This window comes from Chanodichthys erythropterus, chromosome 11, assembly GCF_024489055.1.
Source record: "Chanodichthys erythropterus isolate Z2021 chromosome 11, ASM2448905v1, whole genome shotgun sequence".
NCBI lineage: Eukaryota > Metazoa > Chordata > Actinopteri > Cypriniformes > Xenocyprididae > Chanodichthys > Chanodichthys erythropterus.
In genome coordinates this window covers 18,316,291-18,330,734 of record NC_090231.1, presented here as the reverse complement: position 1 = coordinate 18,330,734, position 14,444 = coordinate 18,316,291, and the positions used below count along the sequence as shown (strand labels likewise).

The 14,444-nt window shown below is 36.4% G+C and overlaps 1 protein-coding gene across 4 annotated transcripts in view; it reads left to right on the top strand.

Moving 5' to 3' along the window:
- arhgap36 (Rho GTPase activating protein 36) overlaps positions 1-13,088 on the top strand; it is a 42,301-nt gene extending 29,213 nt beyond the window's left edge. For 3 of the 4 annotated variants that reach the window (XM_067401911.1, XM_067401913.1, XM_067401914.1), the window contains exons 4-13: positions 2,028-2,308; positions 4,139-4,337; positions 5,803-5,858; positions 6,235-6,385; positions 6,568-6,716; positions 8,560-8,736; positions 9,122-9,210; positions 10,385-10,581; positions 11,170-11,507; positions 12,107-13,088. In XM_067401911.1, coding sequence (XP_067258012.1) covers positions 2,028-2,308; positions 4,139-4,337; positions 5,803-5,858; positions 6,235-6,385; positions 6,568-6,716; positions 8,560-8,736; positions 9,122-9,210; positions 10,385-10,581; positions 11,170-11,507; positions 12,107-12,178 — 1,709 coding nt within the window. In that variant the 3' untranslated portion in view covers positions 12,179-13,088. The remainder of the gene's footprint in view (positions 1-2,027; positions 2,309-4,138; positions 4,338-5,802; positions 5,859-6,234; positions 6,386-6,567; positions 6,717-8,559; positions 8,737-9,121; positions 9,211-10,384; positions 10,582-11,169; positions 11,508-12,106) is intronic. The other variant, XM_067401912.1, reaches the window with a different exon arrangement.
- The last annotated feature ends 1,356 nt before the right edge of the window (positions 13,089-14,444 follow it).

Below are 14,444 nucleotides of genomic sequence, written 5' to 3'. Positions count from 1 at the left end.
TGAGAGTATTTGTAAAGATGTAGTTGTAAAGTTACTTATAGTTAATAGAATGTCTAAGTGTAACCATAATCATAAACTTACTTGCTGATTATGAATCAGTATTTAACTTTTCTCAAAGAGCTAAAACTGATCTCAGAGCTGCTCTGAGCAGTGCCGGAGTGAAAGCTGCACTGATTCTTCAGTCAGTCGGATTTGTTTGACCAAGTTCTTGGCGTTCTGCCAAACGCCTGCCACCTGCAACCACAGTCTGGCACTTGTTTCCAGCATGTGCGTCAGCGCCAGGTTCAGGCACAGTATGGTGGGAGGGGAGGGCTGAATGATGAGGAGTGGATGCTGATAGGGTAGAGGGAGGAATATCTTTAAAGAGCACTCAATCCCCATATCAATCCAGCTTATCAGAGGACTAGCGGCCAGTGGACCAGGCTAACCTGACCCGCCACCAGATCGTTAAGCCTTGGGGCAGTGATAGAAGAAAAGGGATTGTGATGGAGGAGGGAGGAGAAGACATGGCTGCTTTGCTTTTGTGTCGCTTTGCCGGCCAAAACAGATCAGCCGTAAGCTCAGTGTAGTCCTTTTAGAGTGTTAAATTTGCTATTTAAAAGTGTGTGCTTTACGTATACATCACGTCTTTGTACCTCCCCATCGATATAAATAGCTGGGATAGGTTAAGTTCAATTACAGTTAAGCTGCTTTAGAAGAATGTGTTAAATAAAGCTTTCTTTGAGGCAATGCATGTGGGATCCTGCAGAAAAGGCTTTTTAAAGTGCTAATACGTCTCATGTTTTAATTAGTTCAGAAGTCAGTCAATTAACTAAATTGTTAACTGTCTAAAGGGATTACCTACAGATACACAAAGGGACAAACTTGTAAGTTGTTTTTATCATTGCAATTTATTGATTAAAAGACAAGATAATGTCTGAAACATTATAGTTTTTATATTAAACTCGTCTTTATTTAAAATTCAAATATGTTATTATTTAATTTAACAAATAAAGAACGCTTTATTTAACATATTAAACAAAAAAAGTGCAGTTTTTTTACATAGGCCAAACAAAACAAAAAAGCCACACGAGACAGTAAAATATTAACATAAGGCAAGACATTGCAGGCGAATATGGTAAAAAAAATTTTTTACTAATAGATATTGCTATATTTTCCCCAGTTGATTATTCACAGTACATTAAGACAACTGTTTTGTGAAATGTTATTTAAATATGCAAATAATGCATTTTCACCACATTTTTAGGAATAAAATGGTACATTAATCAGGTGAATGTCATATGAACAACTGCGGTAAAAACCTTCAGAATACAGAAATAAAATGTTTGGTGAAAGTGCTGGAGTGGAGATTTTGAGAAAACTGTGTTTAAAGATATGCATTGTAATCTACAGACATAAACAGATAAAGTGTAATACAATAAAACATTTAAATGTGTATTTTGGATGTTTTCTTTCCACTGATCTGAAAAAAAGACAAGTTATGTAAGCAAAATAGCCCAAAATCACAAAATTGACCAGTGAATAAAAAAGCAATTGTTTTGCCTGTAGTGTCTTGCCTTCAACTAAAAGATACAACAAATTGAAACTTGTAAAGTATACCTTTCCTCTTAACAAAATATGGCTTTGCTCATGTACAGGATGTAAGCAAGTACAAAAATAGTGCTGTAAAGTGTGAAGTATCAGAGCGAGAGAACCGTAAATGAACAAGAAGAATAGACTAATTGTGGGGTGATGATTGAGGTTTTTGTAATGACATTTGACATCATTTACCAAGATAAAGAATGACTATGCCATTTTGCGCACACTCCCTTCCTGAAATGTAGTGTAAAAAATAGCAGTGTCCTTTCAAAACATTTGACATGTTTGTTACATCTAAGCAAGTAAATTGATTTTGAAACAATGGAAACTTGAAACTGTGCAAATCATCTAAATATCAAAATGCATCCATATAAATATAGATGAATTAAATGGTCCATAGGCCAACTGTTAAGATAATTTCTTTGTTATCTGTTTGTATTCTCCCACAGAGTCTGCAGCCAAAGCATTCGGTATCCCTCTCTCCCAGGTAATAGCAAATGATCGTGCATACAAGCAGCGTCAGGATGCTCTAAAAGAGAGCCGACGGGACTGTCTGGACCTGGAGGCCAGCGTTCTTCACTTCCGGGCTGAGAAATGGCAGCACAATGGAAACCGGCCAATGGGCAATACAGCTTTATTACCTGGTGCTGCCTCAACACCAGCAATGGAGGTCCACAGCAAACCTCCCTCTTCAGCGTTCATGGACAACACCTCACGCACACACAGACGGGTAAGGGAAACAATGTGCGCATATTCCTTAAGAACTACTGTATACCAAACATCCTCATGACAAAGCTCATCAAAAGTAATATTTCTTTAAAGTTGGTATGTACAATGTAACTTTTGATTAAATAAATATTAAAATAAATAAATGAATAAATAAAAATAGGTGAAGCTTTAAGATGATTTAGGTCTTTTGATCTAGTAATCAGGAGCTTATTATTAAAACACAGCACCCAGGTCATGTTGAATTTCTAATTTAAAAAAACATCTGCAATTGACCTTTCGCCGGGAGTTTGATTGACAAGCGATCTAACCAATCAGAACGCCGCATCCACCATTTTGTCCGACAAAGCAGCCAGTAGTTAAAAGATTAACCTCGGTGGAGTTAAACTTGAAAAATGGTGTGTATTGACGTCTTTCCGCGTTTGAAACAACATTCATTCTCATGTTCATGGACTAATAGGAAGAGATGATCGGATTTTACGAGCGGTTGAGCTGAGGATCTATTCTACAGCAATCTGTCACGACCATGGTCACGACAACGAAGAGCAACAAAACGGTTTTTATTGTTTGAATTTCTTAAATTACTACACGGTTTGAAAGCTGGGACATTGTTTAATATCATGAGTAACCTGCTCTGTCTTGTCTGTCGATGTGTGGTCAGTATCCTCTTTGTTCCGCGATGTATTTTTCACTGCATGTGGAGTGACAGCGCCACGTTTGTCGGACAAAGCAACAGTAACTAAGGGGGGCGGGGCTCGGCGAAAGGCTAATTTCTTATGCATAGCATAATATGAATACATAACGTTAGGCCTGACAGCTGTACATGACAACACAGTTAATTCTGCATTGTTGCTGACATCTCAGAAGTGAGCAAATGAGAGGAAAGGACACTATCTGCGCAAATATAAATCAGAGCCAATAAAAACTGCTTGATATCACTAACCTGGCATCATTTCATTTCAAAGAATTCCCTGCAGTCAAGTGCTGATATGGTACATCTCACAGATAAAATTCTGGTAGAGGCTTCTAACCCAATTCGAGCAACAAAAAAAGTGAAAAGAGATAATTCATTTACTCTGTCAAGAACAAGTTATTCAGAAATACAAAAAAAAGCTGCTTTGAAACAATCTATTGTATAAAGTGCTAAATAAATAAATGTGACGACTTTAAAAAATGAATGTTATGAAAACTTTAATAAATAAAACTGTTAATTTGGTCAAGTTACAAGAACATAGACGTCAAATGTAGATTATGAATAAGCAGGCAATATCTTAAACATTTTGGTATTCCAATAATGGCTAAGATGTTTGTTATTACCGAGTCAGGCAGCAGTCAGCGCGATTCAGGTTATTGTTTGATGCCGTATGGGAGATTTCCATACCTCTCTATGGGTGGCTACATATCAGCAGGAGGGAATGAGATTTATGTCTGTGTCTTTGCCAAATCAAACTGTCCATTCTGTCCGCCCAAACATGGAGAGAGAAAGGAAAAAGAACAGATTACGGAGTTATTCAGTCATCACTGTGTTGACATTTAAAAGGCTTTTAAAAAATCTGTGTACATTTCTTTTGTATACATAGCATAAATAGATTTATTGTGTTCATTTTTTTCTCACTGTCTTTGAGCTCTTTTAACCACTGATCAGTGTGAAAGTGTTTCAGGTGTTAACCTGTTTTAATAATTCATTGTGAATGGAACAGTCTTTTGCTCAAATTTATGTTGTCATTCTGACCTTAATCGTTTAAGCCTTACATACGGCATATACCTTATCCGTCATTCCTGTGGCTATTGTCTATGCTTTCACTGTAAACTCTCTTTTATTTCTCTCTGTCAGGGAGGGATGTCTGTAGACTCCATCTCTGATCTGGTTGAGAGTCAGTCCAGACTACTGGAAGCTCTGCAGCTCTCTCACCCTAATGAGCTGGAGATGAAAAAGGCTGCTGGTCGTACACAGGCCAAACTCAGTCTCAACCCCATCTACAGACAAGTTCCTCGAGTGGTAGAGCGCTGCTGTAACCACATTCAGACCTACGGTGAGCTGCAAACAGCATTACAGCACAACATGTCCAGTCGTTAAGTTTGAATTTGCACAGGAATTGAAAATTGAATTAGACTGGCAGGCAGAGAAATTGACTGAATTGCGATTAAAACAAGTTTGAAACAGTTGTACAGTAGGTAAATTTCATTTGGCCAAGACAACATGCATCATTAATTTGATTGCCTATACTATGTATAGTACATTGTTTGTATAGTAATTTTTTGCAGTCTTTACCTGATTAACGCAAAGTCTCTCAGGGGAATGCAAAAGATTTGCGAGTGAACGCAAATCTTTTGCATTCCCCTGAGAGACTTTGCGTTTGCTTGCAAAGAACTCAAAATTTTTGTTTCTTGGGGGAATGAAAACATTTTGCAAGCGCAAAGTTTCTCAGGTTAACGCAAAAGATTTGCGATCAAATGCAAAAGATTTGACATTTAATTTTTCCACCCATCTCATATTTTTTCCGTCACCATGTCCTTTTAGGGACTCTGTAAAGTTCTGGAAAGGTGCTGTTAAAGTTATGAACAAAAGTTCTTCCAGTAACAGTAATAGAATGTTCAACGTCAGTGTTCAGTGTTATCTGGTCTTTATTAATGTTCTTAAAATATCAGCACAAAAACATTCATGGAACTTTTTTCGTGAAACGTTCGTCTAATGTTTTTAAATGTTACCACTTTTTTCAGAATATTAAGAGAAAACTTAACTCAAAAGTAACATTCCCATAATGTTTGCAAAAAAAAAAAAAAGAAAGTTGGAAAAAAAAAAAGAATGTTCCCTTAATGTTCGTATAACAAACATTTTAAAACGTTTAAAAAACAGGAAGTTCAGAGAACATTCAGAAATAACGTTTTCATAACTTAATGGGAATGTTAGCAAAACGTACTTAGAATACATTTTTGTTAACTGGGATTTTGAAGTAAATTAGTGTGTTCTGGGAAATAATGTGTTCTTCCACCATTAAAGTTAATTAATTAAAAATAGTAAAATACACAAATTAAATTCAAAATTCATTGCAAACACTGATTTCTAACATGTTCCTTGAAATACCCTGTATGTTTTGTGTATGTTCATGTATAAAAGCGTGTATGTGTATATTTTAATTTAATTTCAATTCTACTTCATAAAAATTAGAATTATAATTCAAGAATTCTCATTTGAGTTCTGAGTGATGCACAGTTTGAAGACCACTTGAAGAGATAAGCTTATGAACTGTCTGGATGTAGCAATGCCATGTTAGAAATACTAAATGTAATGGAATTTGTTCCTTCCCTGAAACATAAGTGAACTAATTTGAGTACATCCTCAGGCTCATAACACACCTTTGGTTCCGGTTACAAAGAGAAGGTCACCCATATGAGATACCACTCAAAAACAGCAAAACAGATATAAAATCAGGGCGATGAAATATGAGCCCAGCACTTGTTTACTCTCTCTCTCTCTCTCTCTCTCTCTCTCTCCAGGATTACAAACTTTAGGGATTTTCCGTGTAGGCAGCTCCAAAAAAAGAGTTCGTCAAGTAAGTTTGTTAGTTCCATCTGCTCTCTAGAGCCACTTTACACCACTGCATCATACACAACATTTCTCTTTCACATGTGGCATGCGCCCCCTGTCTTTCATATTGATTCTAGAAACACACTGCTGTCATTATGACACTGACACACTGTTTTATTTGTATGTGCAATGACAGTCTCCTTAACGGTGAATGTTTTAGATGCTGATCATAGCATGTACAGTGTTGTGTTTTCATAGCTGACCTTAAATTGACTGTGATTTGTGTGTGTATATTATGCTGTGTTTGTACAGGAACAGGATACATGGGATACTTGAGTCTTGTGTGCGGTGGGAGTTTGTTAGATGATGTTTTATCTCTCTGCATCCTTGTGTGTTTTCAGCTGCGCGAGGACTTTGACATTGGGATAGATGTCGTGTTAGACGAGGAACACAGCGTTCATGACGTGGCTGCATTACTAAAGGAGTTTCTGAGGGATATGCCTGATCCCCTGTTACCACGAGAACTCTACCGGGCGTTCCTGCACGCTAACCGTATGAGCATACTGTCGTGAAGACTGGCATTCACAAATTATTTAACATTTATTATTAAACAGGAATCAGGATTCACCGTTTAACTGTGTAATTCCATGAATATCCATAACACTTCTCATTATTGTATTAGCTGTTATGAAATATGCTCACCTTACACCTTATGTTTTGTGTTTGTCTCACAGAGTTGAGAGGGGCAGATCAGTTGACATACCTGCAGCAGTTGTTGTACTTGTTGCCACCCTGTAATTGTGACACTCTGCTGAGGCTCTTGACGCTGCTTCATACAGTTCAGGAGAACGCAAAAAGCTCCACTGGACCCAACCAGCAGGAGGTATGGTCTGGGTTCTGATCATAGTTGTCATTTATGGTACAGATGTTTTTACCAGGGAAAATTGAGTCTCCATCATTTTAAAATGTAAAAACAAATGACAGGAATGTTTCTGGTTGAGCAAGCGTTTTCGGTTACACTTTATTTTAAGATTTCATTGTTACAGAGTAATTATATATTTAAGTACAGAGTAATATTAATTAACAACATGTACTTACTATAGGGTTAGGGTAGGATTAGGGTTTGGTTGAGGGTTATTAGCATGTAATTATGCATAATGTACTGTTATTACTATGGTAAGTGCATGTAACATATGTAATGAGAACACTGTAAAATAAACAGTGTTACCGAGTTTTCATTTTTTATGTAATTAAGTGTGTTATTATGAGTGGCGATGTTATAGCTGGACATTGTTTTTAAACCAAATTTAGTTTTTTTGATAGCTGTGCCTAAAGAGACCACTGCAATTCACAGATTACATTATATTATATACATACTGTACATACATAGACACACACGTTGACTTTCCATGTTTTATGGAGGCTTTCCATAATGATTTTTAGAGTATACACTATAGAAACTAGGGGTGAAAGTAGGAATCACAGGGTACCTCACAATACGATACAATACAATACACACTACACGGCTCACAATAACAATAATATCAGGATACAGCAATTCTGTCATAATCAATATATTGCTAGACAATCCTTTAATGATACATCACAATATCTGTCTAACTATGAAAACAAAATGCCTGAGGAAAGTCTAAGTGCAGGTTTTCCAGACTTTGGACTTAAACGTGGCTGGGGCATTTTTTTACTCACACTGCTGTCCGGCATCCCATTAAAAACTAATGGGGCTAGTTAAAGGTGAAATGTGTAACTTTTAGGATGATCTTTTGACAGAAATGCAATATAATTAGTGGTGGGCATAGATTATTTTTTTTTAATCTAGATTAATCTCACTGTAATTTTGGAATTGATCTAGATTAATCTAGATTAAAATGGCTCATTTGAATTCTGCCGAAAATATTCAGAATATGTGTGCTACCCAAATAATCACTAAAAGTAATCCGCCATTTTGTCCGACAAAGCAGTCAGTAGAAGAAGATTAACCTCGGTGGAGTTAAACTTGAAAAATTGTGTATATTGACATCTTTCCGCGTTTGAAACAACATTGATTCTCATGTTCATTCATGTTTATTTGATGTTATAAATGGACTCGTAGTAAGAGATGATCCTCTTGAGCTGAGGCGCTACAGCAATCTATCACAACACATTAAAGAGCAACAAAACGGTTTTTATTGTTTGAATTTCTTTAATAACTACTCAGTTTTAAAGCTGGGACATTGTTTAATATCATAAGTAACCTGCTCTGTCTTGTCTGTCGACGTGTTGTCAGTATCCTCTTTGCTCCGTGATGCATTTATCACTGTGTGTGGCGTGACAGCGCCACGGCTTGTCGGACAAAGCAACAGTAACTAAGGGGGGGCGGGTCTTTGCAAAGGGTCAATTCGGCTAGGTATACATCACTTAGTATGATTTATAAGCTGTTTTCCTCATGGGGACATTGCCATCATTGCCATATGTTTAAATAAACCACCAAAAGACACATTCTGCATTAGTTTACAGCATTGTATTACGGTTTTGCCTATTTGTGTCAGTAAAATCTAGTGTAAACCAACAAGCCATTGTCCTGCAACTGACAGTGCCAGATTTAATAATGTCAGTACCCAATAAATTATATGACGCCCCAACCAGAAATGACTGTCACGATTGGTTGAATCAAATTTTTCAAATCAAATCAAAGTTCTGACCCGTTTTTAAATTGGTGTTGTGATTAGATCTCAGGTAACAAGATGACGGCAGCAAACCTGGCGGTGATCTTTGGGCCCAATCTCCTGCAGAAAGAGAGAGGATCAGAGAGAGAGCTCAGCCCTCAAGCTCTGGGCATAGAGGACAGCACTGCCATCATCTCTGTCACCCTAATGCTCATCCAGAACCACCAACACCTCTTCATGGTGAGATAGAGACGTGTGGAGGTGTGGAATGATAGAGAGATGAGAGTGAATACTATTAAACGATTAGGTCACTCAAAACATTAAAAGTGCCTTTTTTCTGTAGAACACAAAAGCAGAAATGTTGAAACCATGCAATTCCAAAAAGCCACCAAAACTTCAGAATTTCTCCTTTTGTGATAAAAGAATAATTATTAAAAATACATTTTCAGTTGTTTTTCTAAAAGAGCAGAACAATGGATAAAATCATAGACCTGCATATGATACATAAATGATAGCTTTTTGCATGCACAGAGCTTGTAAGAGGACATGAATTCTTTTTATTGAGTATGCATATTTTTAATAGAGTGAGCATTAGCTGAATGAGTGTTTTTATTTCATATTTCAGGTGTCTGCTGAGCTGCAGCAGGAGGTGCTCATGAGCCTCATTCAGACGGACCCTGATGTCATTGACTATCTGCTGCGCAGGAAACTCAGGTCAGCTTTCTGACTGATATACTCATCTAATAAAAGATTAATATATAATAATTATTTGGTTTTAATAATAAAACAATAGTAGGGTTCATAGCCAAACGTGAATTGATTTTTTACAATAACCTTTAAAGTCAGATCTACTGTGAGCTACGAGGTTTTTAATAATACTTTTGTTGAAGCCACAAGCCCGCATTATTTTTACCTCGTTTTTGCGGAATTCCTGGTAAAATTGTTCTGCAAAGAAATTTCCACCAATCAGAGAACTGCAACAAGCAAACAGAGTTCAACAGTTGTAGTTCTTTCCCTTATTAAGGCCATTGAGTACATAGTCTTGTACCTTTGTCATTTTGTCAGATTTTCAAAAACTTTTTTGCTTCAAATCAAAGTTTATGTTGGGATTTACCTCGTCACTGGTTGGTTTTGTTCATGCTTTTAACTCTTTAATAAAGACTATTTAAATCTCCCTATCCCTATTTTCTGCTTCTGCACATCATAGAGCCAATTGGATAAATTATGCAGTTATAATTGTGTGGGTGTGTTGGTATGGATGTCAGAGTGTAGTTTGTATGTATACGAAAAAAATAAAAAAGTGTGTGTGTGTGTAATATTGAAGAGAGAAAAACTCTACTACTCTAAAAACTACTCTACTGTACTGCAAATCACAAATCCATCCACTGTGTGCACCAGTGGAGCTTTGCTGGCATCTAATGGGGAAAATTTAGTACTACGCCCAAACAAAATCTTACTGAAAGCTCATTTTTTAGAGATAAACTTTGGAATAAACTTATTTAGGTTTATGACTTTGATTTTCTAGCAGTTCAAAATGTTTCATAAAATATATATTTTATATAAAATAATGTTTATAAATCATTTTCATAAACTTAAACCTCTATAACTTTTTGTTTGACTTTTTACTTCAACAATAATCTGCCAAGGATCTTCTTTAAAATGAGACCAAACTTAAGTCTGTGCTCCCAAGCTTCAAATATTTATGAGTTTTTTGACACAGACATTTTTGTCCACTATGGACCTATGTGTAACTGTTTTTAATTGACGCACAAGGGTTAAAAAGTGTTGTTATGTGTTCATGGTTAATGAGTTAAACACTTCTAGACTGTGCATTTTTGTCCTCACTCTTAACTCTTGAGTCTAAAACATCTCTCCTTTGTGACAGCAGTAGTAGCAGCCTGACGCTGGAGACGGACTCTGGTGGACGGAGGGACACACAGGCATCTCTGGACTCTGTGGGTCAGTCCAGTGATGACCTTTCATCCCTGGAGCCACTGTGTCCTCTTTATCCAGAGACATCTGCGATTGGAAATCTGAGCAGTGAGGTCTTCTTCAATGTTCTTCATCTTCACACTAACAGGAAACGTGAGTAGTGCAGCGTTCTTCACAATGAGGCAGTTGTTATACTAGTAATCTATTACGTCCTTTTGGGATTTAAATGAGTTTTCTTACTCAATTTAAATTATGGAATTATTATCCACACTACCATTCAAAAGGTTGGGATAACTAATATTTCTTTAATTATTTGAAAGAAGTCTCTTACTCAACATTCAAATATACAGTAGAAGCAGTAATATTGTGAAATATTATTACAATTTTAAATAATTTTTCAATTTGAATATATTTTAAAATGAATTTATTCCTGTGATGGTAAAGCTGATTTTACAGCATCATTACTCAGTCTTCAGTGTCACATGATCCTACAGAAATCATTCTAATATGCTGATTGGCTGCTCAAGAAACATTTCTTATTATCAATGTTAACGTTTTAATGGAAACCATGATACAATTTTTTCAGGATTCAGAATTTCTTTCGCTTCAGGAAATGTCTTGACTGTCATTTTTCATGATCGATATAATGTCAAAAGTGCTAATTACTCTTTTTAAGCATTTGAACGGTAGTGTTCTTTCCCTTGCGTATAAATGCATTGTTTTCTGTTCTTTGTATAACAGGCTCCTCTGAGGTTCCACCCAAGTCCATTAGTAAAATAAGGCAGTTTCATTCCCACCACAACCTTCTGAGTCTGACCCAGTCTTCCTCTAATGCCCAGAGTGAGGAACGAGAGCTCCAGGAACAGAGGCAGTGCGGTTCAAAACAGACCTGCTCAGAGGAGCGACTTCATTTCAGTCTGGGGCGGCAGGACAGTGGCTCGCAACCACAGAGTCCTAGAGAGAGGGGCATCTGGGTACGACAGAGCTCCAACGCCTTATCCACGACGTCAGACGACAGCAAGCCGCCAAGCAACTTCTGGGACTTTTTCACTGGCAAGGTGTCAGGCTCAGAGACTATAGTATGACCCATAGACGAACAGATGTAGTGTGGGGGTTGTGTATGTGTATGTGTATGTGTGGACCGGTACAATTGTAGAGAGAGAACTGGCAGTAGACACACACACAGAAATAATTTATCTGTGGACACTTTACAGTTTATATAATATATTCTTAACTAACCCCACTCTTCTAGAACAATATTTTACAGAACATGTTACATATTCAAAAGAGTTACTATAAACCTGCCAGAACTGTGTATATAGCATAAGCTGTTATCAACTTTTTCTAAATAGAAAGCAGATTTTATATACATGAATCTTCAACGTGCATGAACATTTCAAAATAGTCAAAAGTTGACATCTCGTATTATATTTGTTTACATTAGCGTTGAAGCTTTCTGAAGTCCCCTTCTGACTATTAGTATTATAACTTTTCTGATGTACTGGCAGCTGATTGAGGCTTGGTCTTCACCATTACGGAAGCTTTTACATATTATAACAACTTTAACACATTTCCCTTTTTTAAATAAAGTGTATATAGTACATTTGGTAGCTTTGAGTGTTTTTTATCTGGACTGTATGGATCTGTACCCTTAAATGTTGTACATGTTGCTTTTCAGATACCTGTTGTCAGAAGAAGCCCTTCGCTGCAAAACTTCCTCAACGACCATTCACAGTCTGAGAAAAATTAGGTGGAATTGAAGACTTTCTTTGAAGAATGGGATATTTTTGCTAACTTTTGAGCATTTGGAGAACATGCTCTGAACTCATGGCATCACTGAACCACAAGGGGGTGATATTTACTAGTGTCAACATTACATTGACATTAAAGCTGCATCTGAATAGATCCTGTCCAAATATCTGAAATGACCTATATTAATGCTGGACTCACTCTGCTGGTTTGGATTCAAATAAGGATTGAAACTGTTCAGAGTGAGCATTGCCATTTCTGGCTGGCAGTCTAATATACAAACTCTAATCTCACTGTAATCCGAAATCAACCTACCGATCTTAAAAATAAAAAAATCATTTTTTTTTTTTTAAATCATGATTTTATAAAATTTTTAATTATTTTCAAATTATGTATTGTCAAGGTGCATTCAGTAGTTCTTTAACCAATGTAGAATTACTGTTCTTTGTGTAATTAAGTATTGGTGTTATGTGCTATGGAGGCCACAAAATAATAATAAAAACAATAAAAGCTAATCTCGACCTTTATATGACATTTCTGATTTCTTTTCTCGCAATTGCAAGTTTATGTCTCACAATTATGACCTTTTTCCTTAGAATTGATAGTTAATGTATCACAATTTGGACTAACTTTCAACTGCTTGTTTAAATCTCACAATTCTGAGAATTTTTTTTTTTTTTTTTTTAAATTGTTGGATAAACTCGCAATTGCAAGAAAAAAAAAAAAAAAGAATTGTCCGATAAAAGTCGCAATTATACTTTTATTTTTTATGTATTCTTTCTGTGATAGAAACAATAATGTGCCCTGCTACAAGTGGAGCTGGAAATAGGTAAATACGACTTCCGAACAAATGAATGACCGAGCAGTCATATTTACATTTGGGATTCTAGACGAGTTGCAGAGCTGTGACGTTGGAGGGGCGTGTCGATTTGACACACTGCAACGCTGATCTATAAGATAAATGTCATATAATATATATATATATATATATATATATATATATATATATATATATATATATATATATATCAGTGAGCGGAAAGCAACTCTGTAGTGAATGGTCACTCAACAGTTTGCTCCACATTTAGTGATACCATGGATAATTATATTACATATATATTTACATATTTTCAAATGTAGTTAGTTGGGTTTATTGTTTACAATATAATTATTTTGTTTTGTTTACACCTTTCCATGCACTTGAACGCTTGACATGTAACTTAATGGTGAACAATGAATGAACGAGTGAGGGTGCAAGTGAAGGCAGCATAGATGCTGACGTGGATCAGCATGATCGTCTCTGAGTTTTATGTAAATATCACTGATTCTAGTAAGTTTTAGAAAGCGGTCTACACGATAAATAATTCCCTTACCTGCCCAATAAAAAGAATAAACGTGGACATAATAACTCGGGGCTTTTCTCCGTCATCAAATCTTTCCACCTTTACGGTCGTTTTTTGTCTTTGGCTTCAGACATTTTCTGTTTCTTCATCCATATATTTAACGTTGTCTTCGCTTGTAAAGTACGATAATAAGCGTGATCCGTCGTCTAATTTCGCATCACCAAACAACATTACGCTACCAGCGTTTCTACCAGTTTCTACAGAGGCAGCCAATGAGCATGAGGATAATCTTCGTCGTTTTTCAACATGGCGAAATACACTGAAGGGAAGGGGTGACCCGCTTAATACACATTTAAAGGAACACTCCACTTTAAAAAAAAAAAAAAAAAAAAAAAAAAAGGCTTATTTTCCAACTCCCCTAGAGTTAAAAAGTTGAGTTTTACTGTTTTCGATTCCATTCAGCCGATTTCCGGGTCTGGCGGTACCACATTTAGCATAACTTAGCATAGTTCATTGAATCTGATTAGACCGTTAGCATCTCACTCAAAAATGACCAAAGAGTTTCAATATTTTTCATATTTAAAACTTGACTTTTCAGTAGTTACATCGTGTACTAAGACTGACGGAAAATGAAAAGTTGCAATTTTCTAGGCCGATATGGATAGGAACTATACTCTCATTCTGACGTAATAATCAAGGAACTTTGTTGCCGTACCATGGGTGCAGCAGGCGCAATGATATTACGCACCATCTGTGACCTTCCTGCTTGCACAGGAAGCGTGCCTTGCAACCATGACATTTGTGAGAGACGCTGCGTAATATCATTGCTCATCGCAACTTTTCATTTTCCGTCGGTCTTAGTACACGATGTAACTACAGAAGAGTCAAGTTTTAAATAGGAAAAATATTTAAACTCTTTAGTCA